The 21156-nt window shown below is 51.4% G+C and overlaps 1 protein-coding gene across 4 annotated transcripts in view; it reads right to left on the reverse strand.

Annotated features, from left to right (window-relative positions):
• Window positions 1–4330: 4330 nt before the first annotated feature.
• Window positions 4331–21156, reverse strand: part of Slc43a2 (solute carrier family 43 member 2) — a 41208-nt gene continuing 24382 nt past the window's right edge. For 3 of the 4 annotated variants that reach the window (XM_013347408.2, XM_013347407.2, XM_005349544.3), the window contains exons 6-15: window positions 17711–17803; window positions 15306–15439; window positions 15020–15222; window positions 14472–14618; window positions 11883–11894; window positions 11206–11344; window positions 9905–10034; window positions 7456–7529; window positions 6154–6277; window positions 4331–5793 (exon numbers count right to left, since the gene is read on the reverse strand). In XM_013347408.2, the coding sequence (XP_013202862.1) occupies window positions 5632–5793; window positions 6154–6277; window positions 7456–7529; window positions 9905–10034; window positions 11206–11344; window positions 11883–11894; window positions 14472–14618; window positions 15020–15222; window positions 15306–15439; window positions 17711–17803 (1218 nt within the window). In that variant the 3' untranslated portion in view covers window positions 4331–5631. The remainder of the gene's footprint in view (window positions 5794–6153; window positions 6278–7455; window positions 7530–9904; window positions 10035–11205; window positions 11345–11882; window positions 11895–14471; window positions 14619–15019; window positions 15223–15305; window positions 15440–17710; window positions 17804–21156) is intronic. The other variant, XM_026780446.1, reaches the window with a different exon arrangement.

Raw genomic sequence — 21156 nt, forward strand, 5'->3', positions numbered from 1 at the left:
GATGGCCACACCCTAAGGCTCAGGATAAGTTAGAGCATGGGATACAGTCTCACCGTGACCCAGGGAAGGGTACAGCCCGAGGGTAAGCCAGTCCCCCTGAACTACTCGGGGACTTTTATCCTCACGGACAGCGGTCTGTGTGTGAGGGCAGTAGTCAGTGCACTTAGGTTGGGCCCTGGTAACTTGCACTGATAAGGAACCTCACTGACTCAAAGCCCTGGGAACCTATCTTAGTGCCCTTCATAGCCTGGCTCTTTGGGGACAGCTGCAGAGCTCTGAGCAGCATACCTAACCACAGGCTGGCATAAGCTTGTCCCCACCAGGTGGTGCATCCGCCTCGGTTCACACAGGCTGACAGGAAAGTACAACAGATCTCACTGAGCAGGGCACATCAGGGTACACAGGGTACACCTACAATCCCAAGCACTCAGGAGGCTGAGGCAGGAAGACGGCGGGGACAAAGCCAGCTTGAGACAAGTGAGATCCTGCTTCAAAGCAAAACAAAGAGACTCTCACAACTCTACTTAGCTGAAGGTGTTTGTGCTGCCGTCTGGGATAGTTCTTTTTACACGAATGCAATACTGGGTATTTTCAGTGCACATGGGGCCTAGGCCAGTCCCTTTAGACAGCCTAGGATGTACAAGATGTACAAGACCATGTCTCTTTGGTTTTTTGAGACAGGGTTTCTCTGTGTAGTCCTGGCTGTCCTGGAGCTTGTTCTGTAAACCACGCTAACCTTGAACTCAGAGATCTGCCTGCCTCTGCCTCCCAAGTGCTGGGGTTAAAGGTATATATTACTATTGCCTGCCTGGCTATGTACAAATTTTTTTTTAAACATTTATTTATTTATTTATTTATTTATTTATTTATTTATTTATTTATTTATTATGTATACAATATTCTGTCTGTGTGTAAGCCTGAAGGCCAGAAGAGGGCACCAGACCTCTTTACAGATGGTTGTGAGCCACCATGTGGTTGCTGGGAATTGAACTCAGGACCTTTGGAAGAGCAGGCAATGCTCTTAACCACTGAGCCATCACTCCAGCCCCCGCTATGTACAAATTTTGACCAGGACTTCTGGAGGTAGGCATGGGGTACAAAACATGGAAAGCAGCCCCCAAGGGCCTTGTCTTTGACCTTAAGGTTGGAGGCAGCTGTGAATAGGCCCTAGCAGTGAGAGACGAGAGCACAGGCCCAGGGGAAACTATTCTTGACGAGGGAGTGCCTAGACCACAAAGTAAGGGCTTCCAGAAGAGCAAGTGAGACTGGCTCTGTCCTCACCAAATGAAACCACAAGGCCAGGTGTCACTTCCTGCTCCTTCCCCCCCCCCCCAGAGCTTGCAGGACAAGGGAAGAGATGAAGAGGCCTCTGCCTGTGTCTAGCCTGTGGTTCTGTCCCTATCTCAGGGTACCTCTCTTGAGGGTGAAGTGATCAGGGAATTATTCCTCCAAGTACCCGTCATCCTCCATGGTCCAAACGACCCTTGTGGAAACAGCTTGCCCCATATCTGAGAAAGTTTTGACCCCAGCACACGGAGACCATCCTGAGCTTGCGTCCCACCTCCCTTGGGTTTTGCTGCTCTACTGGAAGCCTGGCAACCCTTGGGCTGTTGCTTCTGGCCTAGAGGGCCTTGGCTGCTTTAGCGACTAATACCCACATGAGAGTTTTCGCTGTTACACTGTGAGCCAGTTACTCTTCCTCTCTGGGACTGTTTCTCTAAGTGTCTGCTCCACTCCAGGCTGCTACCATGATTCAAAGACACTAGGAAAACGTTGACTTTGTGCCAAGTCAGGGCAGAATGGCCCTTGACTGGGAGTTCCCAGCTCATCTGGCTTGCCACACCTCTGTTCCCTGCTGCCGGCTGACACCTCTGATCCTCAAGCAACGTTGACTCTGGGCTCTTTTCCATCCAAATGTCTAGTTTCTCTATCCTAAGATATTCCCTCAAATTGTCATGCTCAAAAGGTGTGGCCCTTCAGTATTGTTGGGGACAGTATAGGTCATGTCTAAGCAATCTCAGCATGTCCCTAGCAGGGAAGGCTTTGTCAGTCAGCATTCTCTCAAGCTAATGTCCTCCTTCCTTGTGCATCTAAACCTCTGGGAGGTACCAGAACCAAACCAAGACACAGGTGAGACCCGTAGCCAACAGGTTTTTTTTTTTTTTTTTTTTTTTTTTGTCCTAAACAAGGTTTCTGTGTGCAGCCTTGGCTGTCCTGAAACTCACTCTGTAAACCAGGAATTCACTCTGTAGACCAGGCTGTTCTGGAACTATGTAGATCAAGCTGGCCTTAACTCAAAAAGGTCTGCCTGCCTCTACCTCTTGATTGCTGGGATTAAAGGCACGCGCCACCACCTCCCAGCTTTTTTATTATTATTATTATTATTTGAGACAGGCTTCTCTGTGTAGCTTTGGAGCATGTCCTGGAACTCACTTTGTAGACCAGGCTGGTCTCAAACTCAGAGATCCACCTGCCTCTACCTCCTGAGTGCTGGGATTAAAGGCGTGCGCCACCACCACCCAGCTGTTTTGTTTTTTAGAAGATGGGATCTCCTGAAACCCAGGCTGGCTTCGAACTTACTATGTGACCAAAGATGACTTCAACTCCTGATCCTGATGTCACCACCTCCCAAGCACTGGAATAAGAGGCATGTGCCACCATGCCCAGTTTTATTTGGGTCTGGGCATGAAGCCCAGGACTTCTGTGTAAGCTAGGCAAACATGCTACCAATTGAGCTACATCCTCACCCTGCCCTGGAGCCTACAATCCTAACATTCCAGGACCTTCTGCGAGTGGCCGCTGTGTCACTCGTGCAGGAAGGGCATGGCTCCTATGATTGATTAGTCATCCACCACTGAGCTGCACGTCACCTTGTGTGTGAAGCACGGTTACAGCTCAGGCTGAAACATGTCACCCTTTGCCTCCTGATCCTGGCATTACAGGCCTGTATCACATTTCCATAGCCATTCCATTCCAAGAGCAATGTATAAAACTTACAGTCTTCCTCACATCCTTGTGAACACTGGGGGTTTTCTTTTAAAACAAACTAACAAACAACTTTTTGTTTTTGTTTTTCGAGACAGGGTTTCTCTGTGGCTTTGGAGCCTGTCCTGGAACTAGCTCTGAAGACCAGGCTGGTCTTGAACTCACAGAGATCCGCCTACCTCTGCCTCCCTTAAAGGCGTGAGCCACCATCGCCCGGCACAACTTTTTTTTTTTTTTAAGACAGTGTCTCGCCGGCAGTGGTGGTGCACACCTTTAATCCCAGCCCTTGGGAGGTAGAGACAGGCGGATTGCTGTGAGCTCGAGGCCAGCCTGGTCTACAAGAGCTAGTTCCAGTACAGGCTTCAAAACTACAGTGAAACCCTGTCTCGAAAAACAAAACAAAACAAAAAGACAGGGTCTCATTGTGTAGTCCTGACTAGCCTGGAACTTATGATGTGGGCCAGACTGGCCTCCAGCTCACAGACTTGCCACCCCACCAGATGCTACACCCCTTCTTAGACAGCTGCAATGTCCATGAACACGGAGAAGATGCTGTGGGTACCCCAACTCTGCACACTCGACCTCTGACTAGACGCTTTCCAAAGGACAACCAGTGAGGTGTCACAAAGCAGTGCTCTGGGAGGTGTTTCTGGAAAATGCTGATCCCATTCTTTTGAGAAACAGAACCTAAGGCCTTGTCCATACGAAGAGTGAGCTCTACCACCGAACCACGAGAACCCAGAGAAGAGCTCCCAGCAGCTCACTGTTGTGGGGGTAATGACTTTAATGTTTGAATGGACTGGAGCAAAAACTTCAGTCCACTCTTGCTACAGAGCCCCAGACTTGGCCTGGTGGTGTCTCATCTGTGACCGCCCTCAGTCCACCCTGAAGCAATTTAGTCTATGGCTCTCCTGCAGTTACCACATAAGAACCCTTGGGGTTATGAGTTGACAGGAAACAGTAGAGACTAAGGCTGCTGGATTGGAACCGACAGCAGAGGGCAGAGCCCACACTTCTCCACAGCCCTGTTTGCCCGGAGTATGGGGTAATCAGGGCTTTTCTTTGCCCGTGCCCCTCTCTGGACACACCACTCAGGACAGAGCACCCGGGTGCAACTGGGTTTGTCGCTAGCAGAATATCTGTAAAATCTCACCATGCAGCCCCTTTCCATGTAGACCAGGCTGGCCTCAAACTGCCTGCTTCAGCTCTCCAAGTGCTGGGATTAAAGCATGTGCCACTGCCTGATGACTTTATTATTCTCACTGGCAGACCCTCTTGTCCTGCCTTCCCCTCTCAATCTTAAATCGGGCACATATAGCAGTCACTTGATACGTGAGGAGGGTCATCCGTTACCAACAGGAAAATGGATTTATTGCTTCATAAGAATTCTGATGCAACTTAAAAGAAAACAATAGACTTTAAAAAAAAACTAATTCACCCTTCTTGGCACCCCAAGAAGTCTCAGACAGGGTCTCTAGGGGCTGTCAAGGTAACTGGGTTATTGAACCAGGCAGGCCAGCTAGGCTTTCCCCACCCAAACAGCTCCAGTGCCCTGTTAAGAGTCTGCCAGCAGGGGGCACTGTGACCACACGGCCACATACAAGGTCCCCATCATAAAGCAAGGTTGACTCTCCCATCTTGAGCCTGCTGCCGGCCTGGCTGGCTTCTGGTCTGGTCCACTCTCATAAAAGCAGCCTCTGGGGGTGCCCTCTACATATGCACATGTACACACACACACATACACACACACACTCACACACACCCCCGTTACTTGCTAGGCCTGGCTCTCTATGTCTGTCTTATAAGTCACCGCCTTATTTCCACCCCAGAAAAACAGCTGTGTAGGGGTGGAAGGGTGACCTTCCCTTGTGATGTCCCCTTAGCTCCCTTCAGGTTGCAGGTTGGAACAAGGGCGGCAGTAGAAATGTATTCCCCCAGTATAAGGAATAGGCCTTGCCCAGGATTCCTGAGGCTTTGTTAACTATTCGGTCCTTCATCCCTTCCCCAGACTGAGACAGGGCGGGGGTGGGGGGCAGCTCCATAGGCCTTCAAGGAAAAAACAGGCCAGGGACTAGCCACTGGGGGGGGGCAGTAGAGGGTGGGGGGGCATTGGGATTACAAAGGGGTTAGCACCAACAACAGGAAGCGGGTCCTTCCTTCCTCAGGCAGCCACAGACTGGTCAGGGGAGGTAAAAGGCCAGGCCAGGGGAGTGCAGACAGTGCAAGCCTTTGTCCTCAGGCAGGCGTGGCTGGTGGGCATGCAGCTCAGGGAAGGTGGTGTGGGTAGAGGATGGCAGGCCCCTCTGCTTTGGCAGAATCCATATCAGTGAGGGAGAGCCTGCTTGCTGGGGGCTCTCCTTGGCTCCAGGTACAGGCCCCATGGAGATCCAAGACCCCAGAGCTCCTGGGGTGACAGCTAGGCCAGGCCAGCCCAGTTTCTGGCAGTGGGAGGTTCATTTGTCTGGGCCCTCTCCTGTCCTTCCACACCAGCTCTCCACAGCAGGGCCAGGGCTTTGTGAGGAAGTACGGGGCTCCGGCATGGTGAAGGGCAGGATCCAGGGAGCGCATGGGATCCTCTGGGGCGGGGAGATGACAGCGGTCAATCACTGAAGCACAGGCAGTCGACCACAGCTGAGGTGATGGGCACTACACGAAAGCTTCCCGGTTGTTTGAGCCATTGACCTTAAGGAACAGCTTGCTGTCTTCCCGCTTCTGTTGAAGCTGCCTCTCCAGCTGGCGCCGGTAGCAAATCAGGTAAAGGGGCAGGCAGAAGCCTAGCATGCTCACGGCAAGTAGACCCACGTTCACCTGGGAGAGTGGGGAGTGTGCTGGGTAAGGAGCTGTATTCACCACAGGGTAGGGCCCTCCCACACGCACAGGTAAGGAAGGCTCGGAGAGGTTCCAGGGCTGTCAACCCACATTCCAGCATCTAAATCCCCCAGTCCTCCACAGCCACTCAACAGCCTTCGGGGATTGGGCTGGGGTTGGGATAACTCACAATATCTGGATTAGTATGCTGGTCTTTGGGGGGAAAGCCAGGGATGCACCCCAGAATCAGGTCCAGAGAGGCCATTTTTCTCCTCCTGCCTGTCCAACGTTCCCACACTGCTGCTTGTCCTAGGGCCCCACTTTCCCAGGAGCAGAAGGGGAGACACCCCGACTCCTTACCCACAGAGGATCTCCTCCAAGAGGACCCATCATGGCCAGAAACAACGGCTGCTGTAGGAGGGCGAAGAGCGCGCTGACTAGAGACTGCAGTCCCGTGAGGCTACCGAACTGCGTGGAGGGGTACCTGTTGGGGCAACGAGACCTGTCACAGACTGCGCCTTCACAGGCTCCCCAAATCCCTCATTGGCCTGGCTCAGGTATGCTGGTAACTGGGGCTGCACCACTGGTGCCTGTGAGAAGAGGCAAGACCAGCCTCAGGATAGTTGGGCGCAGGCCCCTGAACTTCAGACTCTGAAGAAAGCCTCTCCCACCTCTCCCATACCCCATCCTCAGATGTGCCCTCAGCCAGGGGGTGTAGGGCTGAGCAGAGTGGAAAGCGTGGTGCCAGCAGAGTCTGCGGCTTGGGAACCAATCCCGGGAAGCAGGTTGGAGGCTGAGCCTGGCTCTGCTGGACCCCCCCTCCAAGAACATTGCGCAATAACGGAAACTCAACATCACCACTCTTGCCTGACTCCCTCACACCCTGCCAGGGCAGCCACAACTTCCTCCAAGCCTGGGGTGGGGGGGCAGACAAGGGGGGGACAGGCAGACCTGGAATAACCCCTGTAAGATGCTACTCAAAGAGGGAAGGAGTCCTCGGCTTAATATTGGGGAACATTAGGCTCCATTGTCCCCGAGATACGAGGGAGCCCTGGGCAAGAACAAGCTGCACGCATGGTCACAGACGGTGGATGATAGAACTCGGGTTTCAATTCGTGGGCCAAGCCCTGGGCAGAAGGAGGAGGAACAGCTATCTAGCTTCTTGGAAAAGATGTAGGTGTCACTGTAGGTTCAAGGAGATTGTGGCCAGCAAATAGGTCCTTCAGGCCCTGGGTGAGGCCAGCCCAGTTCTTCTGAGACCAGTTATCCATGTCGCTGCCCCTACTGAGGACTATTTACGCTTCAGTATTTAGCTTCAGGCAGCCAGAACCCAACCCTGCCCCAGTGGGCAGCCAGGGATAGTGCCAGCACTCAGCTGAACAGCCAGCCCTGGGGCCCTGAGGCCCTGACCCCAGCTGAGAGACTGACTTCGTGTTAAATGCCATGGCTTGTGGGCACCCAACTGCTGCCTACTGACTCACCTACTGTCAGTAGGTATGGTGGTCTTTACTGACACGGACAGCAGAAACCCTAGTACTTGTCCCCTGATACAAGATGAAACATGCCAGAAGGGGAGGACAGGCCAGTTTCAGGGTCTCCATGGCAGCAGCAGTTCCCTTGGGTCAGGGCCACCACACACCACCCAGAGGTTCCAGGACTTACACAGCAGCATATAGGCCCCCTACTGCAGAGTGGATGAATCCTCGCACAATTGTGTGCAGGACGAAGGAGAAGATCTGAGGGAGGGAAGGAGGGAAGAAGAGCATGAGCAGGAGACCCCTAGGGACCCTCTGTCCTTCCCTCTGGCTCCTGGGGACTCAAGCACAGGAACCAGGGCCATCTGGGTTGGCTGCTACCAGCTCTCTAGAGCAGAGTGCTTTTTTTTTCTTTTCTCTTTTTTTTTCTTTTTTTTTTTTTTTCCTGGTTTTGTTTTGTTTTGAAGACAAGGTCTCATTGTATATCCCTGGCTGTCTTAGGACTCTCCATATAGACCAGGCTGGCCTCGAACTAACAAAAATATGCTTGCCACTGCCTCCACAATGCTGGATTAAAGTCATGCATCACTATGCCTGGCCTTTGATAACACTTTTTTGTAATATTGTTAAAAAAAAATTTAATACTCACAGCCTGGTGATCACAGGCCTGCCCCTCCCTATATAAATAAAATCAAATATACATGTATATGTGTATATATGTATGCATGTATACTTAATTTTTTTATGTGTATCAGTGTTTAGCCTGCATATATGTGCATACACTATGTGTGTACCTGGTGCCAGAGTTCAGAAGAAGGTACCAGATCCCTTGAAACTGGAGTCACAGACAGTTGTGAACCAAACCCAGGTCCTTGCACAAGCGCACCCAGTGCTCTTAACCAGTGAACCATTTCTTCAGATCCTCATTTTTGTAATTTTAAAATTACATTGGAATTAGAGAGATGATTAAATTGTCGAGAACACTGCCTGCTCTTCCAGAGGACCTGGTTCAATTCCCAGCACCCATGCAGAGGCTCACAACTCTCTGCAACTCAAGAATCTACATTTACGTGAGAATTTTCCCAGAGGTCTCCCTGCCTGGTGATCCAGGCCCTACTGGCCCTAATGGCTGTCTTTATCTGCCTTGCAAATCTCTATCACAGGTTTGTGGGGTTTTTTTTTAAAGATTTATTTATTTATTATGTATACACTGTTCTGGGCACCAGATCTCGTTACACATGGGTGTGAACCATCATGAAGTTACTGGGAATTGAATTCAGGACCTTTGGAAGAACAGTCAGTGTTCTTAACCTCTGAGCCATCTCTCCAGGCCCTCTATCAACAGGTTTTGAAAGGCCTCTTCCTGCTAGCTATCTCTGAGAAGGCCTTGTTAGTCAATGACCCCTGAGAGGCACTAGCCCACCACCATAGAGCCCCGTGTCTGCTCCTTTGTTTCTTTCATATACATCCCTGCCATCCTGCATTAGCAGTGAGACCCTGCTCCCAGGACTGTGGGTGGTGGAGGGTCAGGACTACTCCTGGCAGGCTTGAAAGGTTATGCAGCTGTGAATTTACACAGCCCTGTCTCTTCCTTCACGTGCATTGCTGCCTTTTCACAGCTGGCCTTCCAGGAGAACCAAGTGAAACAAAAGGCAGATGACTGTCTGCAACTGAGCATTGTCCTTCGACTGGACAAGATGGTTGTGACAGGGGTCTGCCAGAGTCTACCCCTCCCCCCGGAACTGGTGCAAGTCTCCCACGGCTTACTCTGGTCTGCACACCCAGTGCCAGCATGTATGTGTGGCAGCACCTGTGGGTGTGCTCACCTGTGTGCTCAACGTAGCTCAACAACACCTGGCACCTTGCAAACAAAGAGCCTCTTCATTTCCTCCCAGAGTTGGCGTGAGGCATATCTGCACTTGGGCTACACCCACTGGGAAGCAATCAGGTGCATCCCCCCCCCACCTTGTAAACGTGGGACCTGGGCCCAATTGGACTCCTAGAACGTCTTCACAGACCAAAGGGTGGGACCAGGTAGGTGCAAAGTCTACTTGGCTTACAAATGCTAGCAAGTCAGGCTTCAGAACACTCAGACTTCTTGTGCAAGGCAAAAAGTGGTGGTGTGTTCTTATGATCCCAGCACTGGAAGGGTGAAGGCACAAGAATCAAGTGTGAGGCCAGCCTAGGCTACACAGAAAGACAATGTCTCAAAAGACAAAAGAAACCTTGTACAAAGGAAGTAAATCTTTGAATCCTTACGCCCAGCCAGGCTCAGTCACTCTCTCTAGGATAACAGTCACGTGGACATTGTTGTCTCTGCCACTAAGAGGACTGGGATTACAAGCGTGTGCCACCACCCTCGGCATTGGCCAAACCTCTTTAGACATCAAATTTCAAGTGTCTGAGAAAATACAAAACCACACAGTTCCAGGAAATAGATGATGGTGGTGCCCATGGCATGGCACATAAGGTGCCTAAGGACACGTGTGCCTTCTTGGAGAGGAGTCCCTCCTCTTCAGTCATACCCGGGGAGTACCGCCAGCAAACACTAACAGCTGGCCAAACTGAATTAATTAAGTCACGTGCATATTTCAGCCTCTAAATATGCCCCGTCTGTGTGCCATCCCCAGACCTACCTGTAGAGGCAAACTAGGAATGAGGCAGGTCACCCCAAAGCCCACCAGCAGCACGTTTGTAAAGGCGAAGGCCCGCATGGCGTTAGTGATTTTCTGGACCTGCCTGTCTCGTTTCTGCTTCTTTTCACCTCTGTGAAGAAAGCGCACACAGGACTTGGGGTGGGGGTAAGGTTCCCTGGAGAAAGGCGGACCCTCCCCAGAAGGTCAGGTCTCGGGGATCCCAGGTGTGGGCTAATGCAAGTTCCACACCTCAGCCTCATCTTAGGTTGGGAGTAGGGGCGCTCTCAGTTGAGCAGAGGCTGATTCACTCGGAGGCTCTCACAGCTGAGAAGAGCGTCACCCCGTGCCCCTGCCCAGGGAGCTCAGCTGATGGCGGGGAGGGGGAGGGGTAGAGTGTGCCCCAGCAAGGGTGCAGCAAAGGCTCACTGCACCTGTATCATGCAGGAAGCTGGTAATAAGCCAGATAATAAGCCAAATAAGGGAGTGAGTTGGTTTCCCCTTGGGGGGCAGGATGGGGTGAGGGGAAGCAAATACACAGCAGATGGAACCAGGATGGCAAATAGCCCTTTGGCTCTGGGGCCTAACCTAGATAACAGAGAGCCTCTGTAATTATTTCCTTGTGGATTAACTATTACTGATTCCAGCCACGCCACCCACACCGAAACCCCAAGGATAATCACAAGAATGGATGGCAAAATGCGCAAAGGAGGGCAGCAGTTCCCAGGCCCACCACTTTCTAATTAACCACCTCTGTAAGAAGACGTGGACACTTATCCCTGGTCCCCTCATCTCTAAAATGGGTACAACACTAACATACGTTGCATCATGGTACTGAAGCTGAAGTGAGGCACTGTGTGTTCAGTGCTTGGCATTGGGCCTGATACAATAAATAACAGCCTATCACGTGATGGGAGTGTAGAAGACAGTGTTTAACTCATCCTCTGATCTTAGAGCCCAGCCCTTCCATAAAGCAGGGCTCCCGAGCCTTGCTGAATCTTCAGAATCCGCACATCATTAGCATACTTGGTTGGAGTAGCTTACAATTCAAGTAGGAGCAATGAACCCCAGCAGCAAGTGGCTTTAAAATAGTAGCCCCCTTGTGTGGTTCGTGCCAGTGGCTCATGCCAAACCTGGGGTCCTGGGTTTCCCTCTGCTCTCATCTGCCTCAGTGGCTCCCATTTCATCCCATCAGGGAATTTCCATACGGTGGGAACAATGGGCCCTGGGCTTGCCCCTCCTAACATGCAATATGGCCCCGCTGCCCTTCTCTGGGGGCCGAGAGTAGGCTGTGGCCTACATACTGAGTGGTGTCTTTCTCCTCAGGCTCCTCGGAAGTATCTTCACACTCCTTTAGCTTCCAGTCCATGATGTAGCCAATGACAGGGGCTGTCAGCAGGCAAAGCAGCTGGAGCGCGCCAAAGATGGACGTATAGAGGGCAACTGGGAAGAAAGACGGCATGTCATGGGCGCTCCAGGCTTTGAGGCCTGCCTTGGAGGCCCTGGTCAGTGTGGGTTGAAGGGAACCTACAGACTGTAACTTCTGAAATTGAAGCCAGAACAATGGCCAACTTTTCTGCTCCAAACCTCTACTGTTTCCCCTGTAACAACTAATGAAACCCAGCATGTCACAATGACAAATTCCTCCCCAACACCAAGCTTTCGGGAAGTCACTCTGACTTGGAAACCACAAAATCACTAATGCCCATGACCGGGCTTTATAAGTGACTGATCATCCTTTCTGTCCCCAGAATATACCAGGAAGGCACCATTCACGGGGACTCTGACGTCAGGGCTTCCCATCTTCACGGAGACTTAAAATTGTAGGGAGTGGGGGACAAAAAAATAGTTGACCACTAAGTGTTCCACCCCACCCCACCCGTTTAGTCAAGAGGGATGTTTGAAATTTGAGGCGAGAAGTCTCTGAACAGAAAGTAGCTGAGAGAAGTGTCGCAAGGTCCCCTGACAACCCCCTGCTTACCAGTTGCCATCACTTCATCGAGAGAGCAAAGGTGGAAAAGCAGAAAGAAGAGGTCAGAGGTAGAAGTACAAAAAGACAGGAGGCGGGCCCACCACACTCCACTTCCCAGGAGACCCCAGAGCAGCGGATGAAGGCCTTGCCCACTCCAGCTCCAGAGCTGGGTGTGAGGGAGCCAGGCCCAGCTGACATCCTCCTGGCAGCTGGTGAGTCAGCCTGTGGCCCTGGCCAGGCACCACGACGGGGAAGTGGTGTGCTGAAGGCCCTGGCAGAGTTGGAGTCTGACCATGTGGCCCTGTGGGAATGCTGCTCTGTCGCTGCCACCTCCTGCTGCACTCAGAAGGAAAGGTCAAAGGAGCCGTGCCAGTCACGGTCATCTGACACCAGCGTTCTCCCTAGACAGCCAGGCTTCTCCCTCACTGGCTCCCTGACCCCAAGGCTGCCCTTCTGAGCAGAGCCAGGCCTGTGGATGTGGTGCCAGAGACTGGGGGAACAAAGCTCCGGTCTACTATGCTCAGACCTCCTCTCCCGACTCCCTCTATTTCCTGAAGCTGACCTTTTGTTCTTTTTTCTTTTTGGTAAGGTCTCACCGTACAGCCAAACCAACCTCAAAATCAGTCTTCCTGCCTCGCCTGCCCAGTACCTGAGATTATGGTAGTGAATCAGGACGTCCATCTTTGTGTTTGTTTTTCTAGACATGGTTTGCCGAGTATCCTTGGCTGTCCTAGAAGACAGTGATCCACCTGCCTCTGCCTCCCGGGTCCTGGGACTTTTTTTTTTTTTGTTTTGAAGTCAAGGTCTCACAGCTAGATCTGGCTGGTCTGGAACTCACTATGTACTTCGGGCTCTCAAGCTGACTTTGAACTCAGATATCTACCTGCCTCTGCTCTCGAATGCTGGGATTAAAGGGCTGTGCCATCATGTCCAGCAGAATGGAAAGGAAGAAAATTAGGGCCAGTGAGATGTCTTAACAGCTAAGGTGCTTGCCATGCAAGCCTCACACCGAGCCATCTCCCACGGAGGACAGAGAGGACCAACTCCTCAAAGCTGTGCTCAGAGGGCCACGTGACAGCCAGCGTCTGCACCTGCTCGGCTGGTCCCACCCAAAGGCGTAAGAGAAATAACAGAAGGTAAGCTGATGTGATGACAATCCCCGTGCTTGGCTGAGACAGGAGAATCCCCTACAGTGAGGCCAACCTGGTCTACCAAGCAAGTTCCATGCCAGCCTAGGCTACCACATCTCAGAAAAACAAAAGTGTTTTACCACATAGGATGGCCCACGGTGTGCTAGTTATAGCTACGGGAGCCTGAAGTCGGAGGGCGGCTGGAGAGCCTAGGCAAAGCAGCAAGCAAGACCCACCCAGATACACACTGGTTAACCCAGGCAGGCCTCCAACTTGCTCTGTAACCTCAGATGACTTTGAACATCTGATCTTACTGCTGCTACCTTTGGAGTGCTGATTACAGGCGTTTACCACCACACTGGTTTATGTGGTACTGGGCGAACCATGGGCTTCACGCTAAGAAAGCACTGTCAAGGGAGCCACGCTTCAATTCAAGACCCCATATCTTAAAACGAAACAAAACAGGTACCAAAGGTATAAAGTTAGGAAATTACCACTGGACTAAGCAAAGCCGAAAGTCTTTTCCTTCCATAAGGACCCTAAGGCCATTACTGTGGCCATCATGATTTTTTTGCTCATTATATCCAGTGTCTTTCCCTTTTTTCTCCCTCCTGAGTATCCAGGAGGTGCCTGGAGCTTTTCCCTCTGCGAAAGCAGGCCTTCCTGTCCCTGTGGAAAACTGGTATTTGGCTCCTTGCAAGGCATGTGTTATCTTTCCTTCGGTAAAAACAAGTTAGCCAACAAAAGAAAGTGGCAGGCTGGTGAGAATGCCAGCAAGGAGGATTTGCCGAATGTGTTTGTCCTGCTTGCTCAGGATGACTGCAGCTGAGTCATCCAGGCCCTGGGGAAGTACTGACTTTCTCTGTGAAGCAAAGCCCCTCGTCAGCTGAAGACCTGCCGGGGCCTTCCTGTGGGTTATCGGCTCTGCTTCCAGAGTGAACAAGCCTCAACTGGACTACTCCTTCCTGGGAAGCCTCTGTTTTCCCTGGTTCCCAGGGCGGGACACTGATCCTAGAATGGGCCCCCACTGACCCAGAGTCCTCTGCCAGGACAAAGGTCCTTCCTTCAGCCCCTGGGTTGTTCATGTGCCAAGCCAGTCCTTTCAGATCGGGGATGTGACTGGGTGGGGCAGGCTGCTGTCTTCTCCTCTGGGCAGTGTTTTCAGTACAGACACAGCCCCGAGCCCTCCCCACTGGCACTGGAAACAGACACCCCACACCCTAAGCAGGGCGCTTTTTCAGTTCTCTCCCTCCTTAGCTGGGGAAACCCTGATGGGGACATGAAAGAACAGTCAGGCTGGCTGCAAGAAGACAGCCCTGACAAGCAGACTCTGCGATTTCCCAGCCCGACTGATCTAGCACAACAGAATACCTCCTGCTGGTGGGGCTGCTAGGGCTTCACTTGGTTGGTGAGAGTGACAGCATCACCCTACCCTGAGGATGCGCATCAAGGCCTGGATGACACTTACCTGTCTTCTGGTCACCGCTGACTAAGAACTCAAGGATGCTGTTCATGGCTCCCATGTAGAAGATGAGCCGCAGCTGTGTGACACACATGGTGACCAGGCTGAGCAGCAGGATGGGGCTGAACACACTGTGCATGAACGAGGGGGCAGCTGTAGGAAGAAGGCATGGGGCTCAGGCCAGGAAACACGGCCCATCCAGCATCCAGGGCCTGGGGAAGGGAAGAAGGCCTAACGTGCCGACTGTGTGGGAGGTGAGGGTGGCAAAGCCCATGGTGAGGCTCATGGTGTTGATGATTCCCTGAGCTCTGGTGTGTGTGTGTGTGTGTGTGTGTGTGTGTGTGTGTGTGTGTGTGTGTGTGTGTGTGTAAAACAGGACAGGTGGTGCCTCTGCCCCTTGTGAGACAGAACAGGAATTTGGTGAGGGGTTACCCACAGATCCACAGCCAGTGATTCCCAACCAAGCGGGCCCTGGGCTCCTCCCGCGGTGTAAATGAGGATGCCCCCACGGATCTGTGGGGCCAACCTGGAGCACGGAGTCAGGTGCTGGATACCTGCAGCCTCAGGCTGGCACTTCACCTCCAGGTCGACAGTGGACAGGCACAGCTTGTGACCCTCCTGCAGCGCAGCTTGCTCCTTGGCGCTCCTCATGGAGCTGCCCACGCTCAGGCGGCGCCCCACTGTGGTCACCTGCTTGTAGAACTGCTTCCCTGTGATCTTGTGGTCAAAGCCCAGCCAGCTGAACTTAATCTTCACCCTAGAGGCCACAGGAAGGGTGTTTGCTGGTGCTGCTGGGACCCTGGCTGTCAGGAAGGTAAAACAGAAAATGGGCCGACTTACGAGTAGTCCATGTCCTCTGGTCCTGGGAAGGGCTCTAGGGGCCAGTTGAAGAAACAGTTGAAGAAGACCAGGCCAGAGCAGCCAGCCCAAACCACCAGGATGACAATAAAGGAGGCACCAGCATCGTAGATGAGCTGTCAGGGGACAGAGGTATCAGTGGGAAGCCAGTTGGGACAGGGACAGCTGGGAGCTGCCATTGTCTGGGCTGTACGATGAGGCACAAACGACCCTGTGAGCTGCACTGCTCAGAAACCCTGTATTCTGCTAATCCCAACCTTTCTGTCCCGCTGCTCCTATTTCAACAGAATCCAATTTGAACCAAATGTCACTTTTTTTTTTGGCTTTGATTTTTGGAGACCTGGTGTCTCTGTGTTGCCCTGGCTGTCCGGGAACCTACTCTGTAGGCCAGGATGGCCTTAGACTCACAGAGATCCTCTCCCGAGTGCTGGGTAGGATTAAAGGTATAAGCTACCACTGCCTGGCTAAATGTCACCATCATTTTTTTTTCCCAGACAGGGTTTTCTGTTTAACAGCCCTGGCTACAAATGTCACCATCTTAAGAGGTGACCACTTTATCGCTGCCATGCCTGTCTCATAGGGTCACAGTGAACAGAGCTGGCAGAGATTGTTCTCCTCCTGAGGGTTTTTCTTCTTTGTTTTGAGACAGGTTCTTGTGTAGCCTTGGCTGGCCTCAAACTCACTATGGAGTCTTGAACACTTGATCCCCTGCTTCCACAAGCAGCCTAGCCTTTCTGCTGCTGGGCTCACCGACTATCAGTCCAGTTCCCCAAGAACAGGGGTCTAGCAGCCTCATCCACTGATGTTTCTCTCGCTTTTAAGAACACACATGGAGACTGGAGAGATGGCTCAGTGGTTAAGAGCATTGCCTGCTCTTCCAAAGGTCCTGAGTTCAATTCCCAGCAACCACGTGGTGGCTCACAACCATCTGTAATGAGGTCTGGTGCCCTCTTCTGGCCTGCAGACATAACACAGACAGAATGTTGTATACATAATAAATAAATATTTTTTAAAAAAAGAACACACATGGCAGGTGCTCCAAGATACTCAGGAGACTGACCGACACAGCCCCTTTAGCTCCTCCATGGGACAGGCCTTGACACTATTCGTAAGTGGTGATGTTGACGGAGGACAGATTGCTGTGCATTTTAGCATTGACTGTCATCATTTTTTTTGTTAACTAGGAAGCGAACTTAGAGCCTCCTGTGTGCCTACCAAGTTTCTACCAATAAGCTAACTCTGGCCCTGGAAAAACTATGAGACAAGCTGTGCAGTGGTGGCACCTGCCTTTAATCCCAGCGCGGGGGAGGCAGAGACAGGCAGACCTCTGTGAGTTCAAGGCCATCTTGGACTACACAGTTATTTCCAGGACAGGCTCTAAGGCTACACAAAGAAACCCTGTCTCAAACAAGCAAACACCCACAAAACAAAAAATAAACAAACAAAAACCTGTGAGACAAGTCCTGACTTCCTCGCCCAGGTTGCCCTTGGACTTGCTCTGTAGCCCAAGTAGGCCATCTTTTTAGCCCAACTTGCCATCCTGTCCTGCCTCAGCTTCCTTAGTAGTTATGACTATAGGTCTGGGTCCCCAGGCCTGTCTTGATTATCCTCAGCTCTCCCCAGATCCAATATGAGGGTCCCCTCAGTGTCCTGTAGCTGCCCAGCTCCCTAGGATGGAGCCCAGCATGTATATGTATATACAGAAGACGAGGAACTTCTGCTTCCTCTACCATCCAGGAGCAGGAGAAAGTTCACAGGATGGCTGGCCAATTCCTACCACCCACCACATGGATTCCCAGCTTCCCAGCCAACACCCGTGGCTCCCTCTCATCTCACCCTACACCCCTAAAGTTAGCTTCACCTTGATGCCAGTGCTTCGGGAGGGCAAAGCCCCTGGTGACACCCTGACAGAGCAACACAAGAGGGGAGGGACCTGAGCCTAGGCGATTAGTGAGCCTGGGCTTCTTCCTGATCTCACATGACTTCCACCAGCTCAGAATCCTGCCTGGGAGGGAAACAGCTGAAGCAACTTGGCGGCCAGCAGACTCTGGCTAATGGGGAGCGTGGGCCCAACATCAACAGGCTGGAGACTCCCAGGACCAGCGGCCAGCTCACTCACCCTACCTTTCCTTCCCCAGGCAGCCTGTGGTCACACGCCACAGTACACACTCAAGCCCTCCCCCTGAAGGCCCAGCGGTTTTCTTTTCTTGCTCCTGTGTTGCCAGGTGCATCCTGCCCAGGTGGGAGGGGCAGTTGAGGGGCCATCCCTAATGCCCATAATTATTTCTCTTCAGAGAGGCTGCAGTGGCTTGGGGGGGGGGGGCTCTGCCCAGATACTAGGATAAAGCATGAGTTGGGGTGGGGGTACTGACTGGCCACACCCTCACCTTGATTCCTGGGAAAGTAACTGCTGAGGAAGCGTAGGATCCGATCATCAAGGCAATAAACGTAGATCGAAGGTCACCGAACATATTGGGCAGCTGAGGGGATGGATAGAGGAAAGAAACGCTTAGGTCAAAGGTGTGTCTCATCTTTGACATTGTGACAACACTGTCATCTGCAAAATTCATACCAGAGAGCTACGCAATTGAGCTTACAAGAATGGCAAGAAGGTCTCGTTTTGAGTAAGCTTATGACTTTGTCTTAGGCTGCAATCACTGCTGTTCTGGGTTGAGTCGGACTGGCCTGAGGGAGGAGGGAAGAGAGCAGCTAGCAATGGCCAGGCCTCACGTCTCACCTGCTCTCCCTCTGTGGAATTCACAGCATAGCAGACTAGGCAATTGCCACTAATTGCAAGTTTTCCCTTCCCGGACAGAGACGGAGAAGGGGCAGAGGTAAGGAAGAAGAAAAGACACGGCATTACCTGTCTGCACACTCCCCCAGCACGCTCGACGACACAGACCTTACCTAGTTACCTTACCATAGTTACCATATTTGAAGGAGATATCAGAGAGCAAAGCTGTGAGCCTTAGGCACCCCTCAAAGGGTAGAAGCCCGTTAAAAATAAGACTCTATTTGGGGAAATGAGTGTCATTTTATAAATAAAAATATCAGAGTCGCAGAAAGGACCAGATGTCAGCAAAAGCTGCTTTCGGTTTTGAAAGTATGTTTCTGGAAGGCGCCAATCACAATCCTAACAAGACAGGTGGCTCCCCAGTTCCTGCCTGAGTTTTTTAGTGTAAGTAGAGGATTCTCTCCAACTGGGAGTCACCTGGCAGGTGCCTCCAGAAAGCTAAGATTAGGAAGACTCAGGTTTGTTTTTGCCATGAGCACTTTGAGCATGGGCGCAGAGCAAGAGCAGGCCCATCTGAAATGATTTCAAGGCCAAACCCCATGACTCCCAAGCCTGATAAGACACCACGCCAAGGCCTAGAGCCGTGGCTCAGCAGTTAAGAGCACTTGCTCTTGCAGAGGACTTGGGTTTGATTCCAAACTGTAACAGGGTGGCTCACAGTCATCCTTAACTCCAATGCCTTCTTCTGACCTCGGTGTACCGCACACGTGTACACATACATATGGACAGACAGACAACACGCCCATACACATAAAATAAAATATATGGGGGAAAAAAGGTACAACATATTGGGCACTGAGATACAGCGCAGGGAGTAAAGGTGTTTGCCACCCATCAAGTCTGACAGTCTGAGCTTGATCACAGGATCCACAAGGCACCAGAGAATCAATCTTCTCAGCTCCAAGAGTGATTCTCTGCCTCTACAGAATTAAATGAATTAAAAAAAAATTAAAGTTACCACAACACAGCCATGGATGGGATCCAACACACTGGACAAAGCACACCCTCCCCACAGCTGCTCTCCCCTCTCAGGAGCCTGTACCATGACATGAAACAGTGCCATTGGTGCTCGGGACGTTCTCTTGAGTTATGACCACCTAGCTCACTCAATGCAGCCCCCATGTGTGGGCCTTTCCTCATTGCCTGGGATTATTTTATCAGTGTGACGAGCACAGAGGCCCACACCCAGAATCCCAGCACTCAGATGGTTAAGGAAAGAGCATCTCCAAGTTCTGGGCCAGCTGAGGCTCACAGAAAGACCCTATCAAGACGAAAGGCCACTGCAAGCCCATTCCTTGCTACTAAAATGGGGGTAGCTGGGATGCTACGCTTATCTCTCATTATTTCTGTCTGGTTTTCCTAACAATTAAATAAAAAGTAATGAATATTATCAAAAAAATTGAAAATGTCTATGCTAGGGGCTGGAGAGATGGCTCAGTGGTTAAGATCATTGCCTGCTCTTCCAAAGGTCCTGAGTTCAATTCCCAGTAACCACATGGTGGTTCACAACCATCTGTAATGGGGACTGGTGCCCTCTTCTGGCCTGCAGGCATACAGACAGAACATTGTATACATAATAAATAAATAAATATTTAAAAAAAATGTCTATGCTCCAAGATAGGCAGAGGCAGGTGGGTCACTACAAGCATGGGGGCAGCCTGGTCGGCATAGTTAATTTCAGACCAGTTAGGACTACCTAGCAAGATCCAGCCTCGAAGGAACAAAGAGGCTGGGTGTTGTCGTAAGAGGGGGTGATGTTTACACACCTCTGTGAAATCACTAAAACTCAATGTGCACATGCTAAGTGACATGAATGGTATGCACATTATACATCAGAAATGCTTTCAGAATATTGGTAAGGAAAAGGACCGAAAAAGAACACTAACAAATCTGTAAATTTAATGGTACAAGGCCAGGGTGACCAGTCAAGTTTCCTTCCAAATTCTTAGCATACCAAAAGATTTTTCTTACCATTCTAGACTTTCTGGGAAGGGTGAGAAGGGGACAAGTGAGGGGCATAGGAGACAAAGGAAATGTGACGTGGCCAAGTATGCACAAACACACCCAGGTGAGCGGGAAAGGTAACTGTGGTCGCTGCACAGCTGCCCGGAAAGAATGCCGCACTTCGAGAACACACGCGTGAACAAACGCGTGTGTTCAGGCAGCAAAGCGTACTTGTTGGAAAGACATCCATGGAGCCATGGAGAAGGGACTCAAAAGATGACACCTGCCTATGTAGCAAGAGGGAAACACACCCACAGGGGATTCTAGTCCAGTCTGGACAAGTGGAGAAGGAAGAGATCAGAGGGATCAGCAGGGCAGCTGGAGGCCAAGCACCAGTACTCCTCCAGGCAGGATCAGGCTGGGAAGCTCTGAGCGAGCATGAACTCAGGCACACACAGCTATGTAGCCCTTAGGGAAAATTCCCTGCATCACAAGCAGTCCTGGGCAGAACCTCCTCGGGAGAGCTAGGGAACACCCCCAAAAGCAGACCACAAGGTGGCTGGCCCTTTTCTTTTGTCTTTCTTTCCCCAAGCGCTTTAACCCTCACCCAAGACAGAGGCCAACATAATAAGGGCTTGAGATGAGTGTCCCACCCAGCCTTGATCTCCTTATGCTAGACTCAGGACAGGGACAGAAGGGCAGTTCAACTGTTTGCCCTGCGCAGGATCAATGGCAGCCTCTGAACTATCCCTCCTGCCCACCTGTCTGGAGCATTCCTGTTCTGATTTGTTCTTTTGAGACATGATCTTTCGGTCTTGCTACCCTGTCTCCCAAAGTCCTGGGATTACAGGCATGGGCCACCACACCCAGCCTCCAACCTGGAACAGTGTTACCAAAGCAAGAAAATCATATTATTTTGGCCAGTATGTCATTCTTAGGGTAGCACAGAGCCTCAGGTAAAGTATGTTAGATAGCTTCCCGACAACATCTATATCTTGTATTTTAAATTATAAATATTTTTCCTAATTAGAAAAGAAATGGCCGGGCGATGGTGGCGCACGCCTTTAATCCCAGCACTCGGGAGGCAGAGGCAGG

This window comes from Microtus ochrogaster, chromosome 7, assembly GCF_000317375.1.
Source record: "Microtus ochrogaster isolate Prairie Vole_2 chromosome 7, MicOch1.0, whole genome shotgun sequence".
Classification (NCBI taxonomy): Eukaryota; Metazoa; Chordata; class Mammalia; order Rodentia; family Cricetidae; genus Microtus; species Microtus ochrogaster.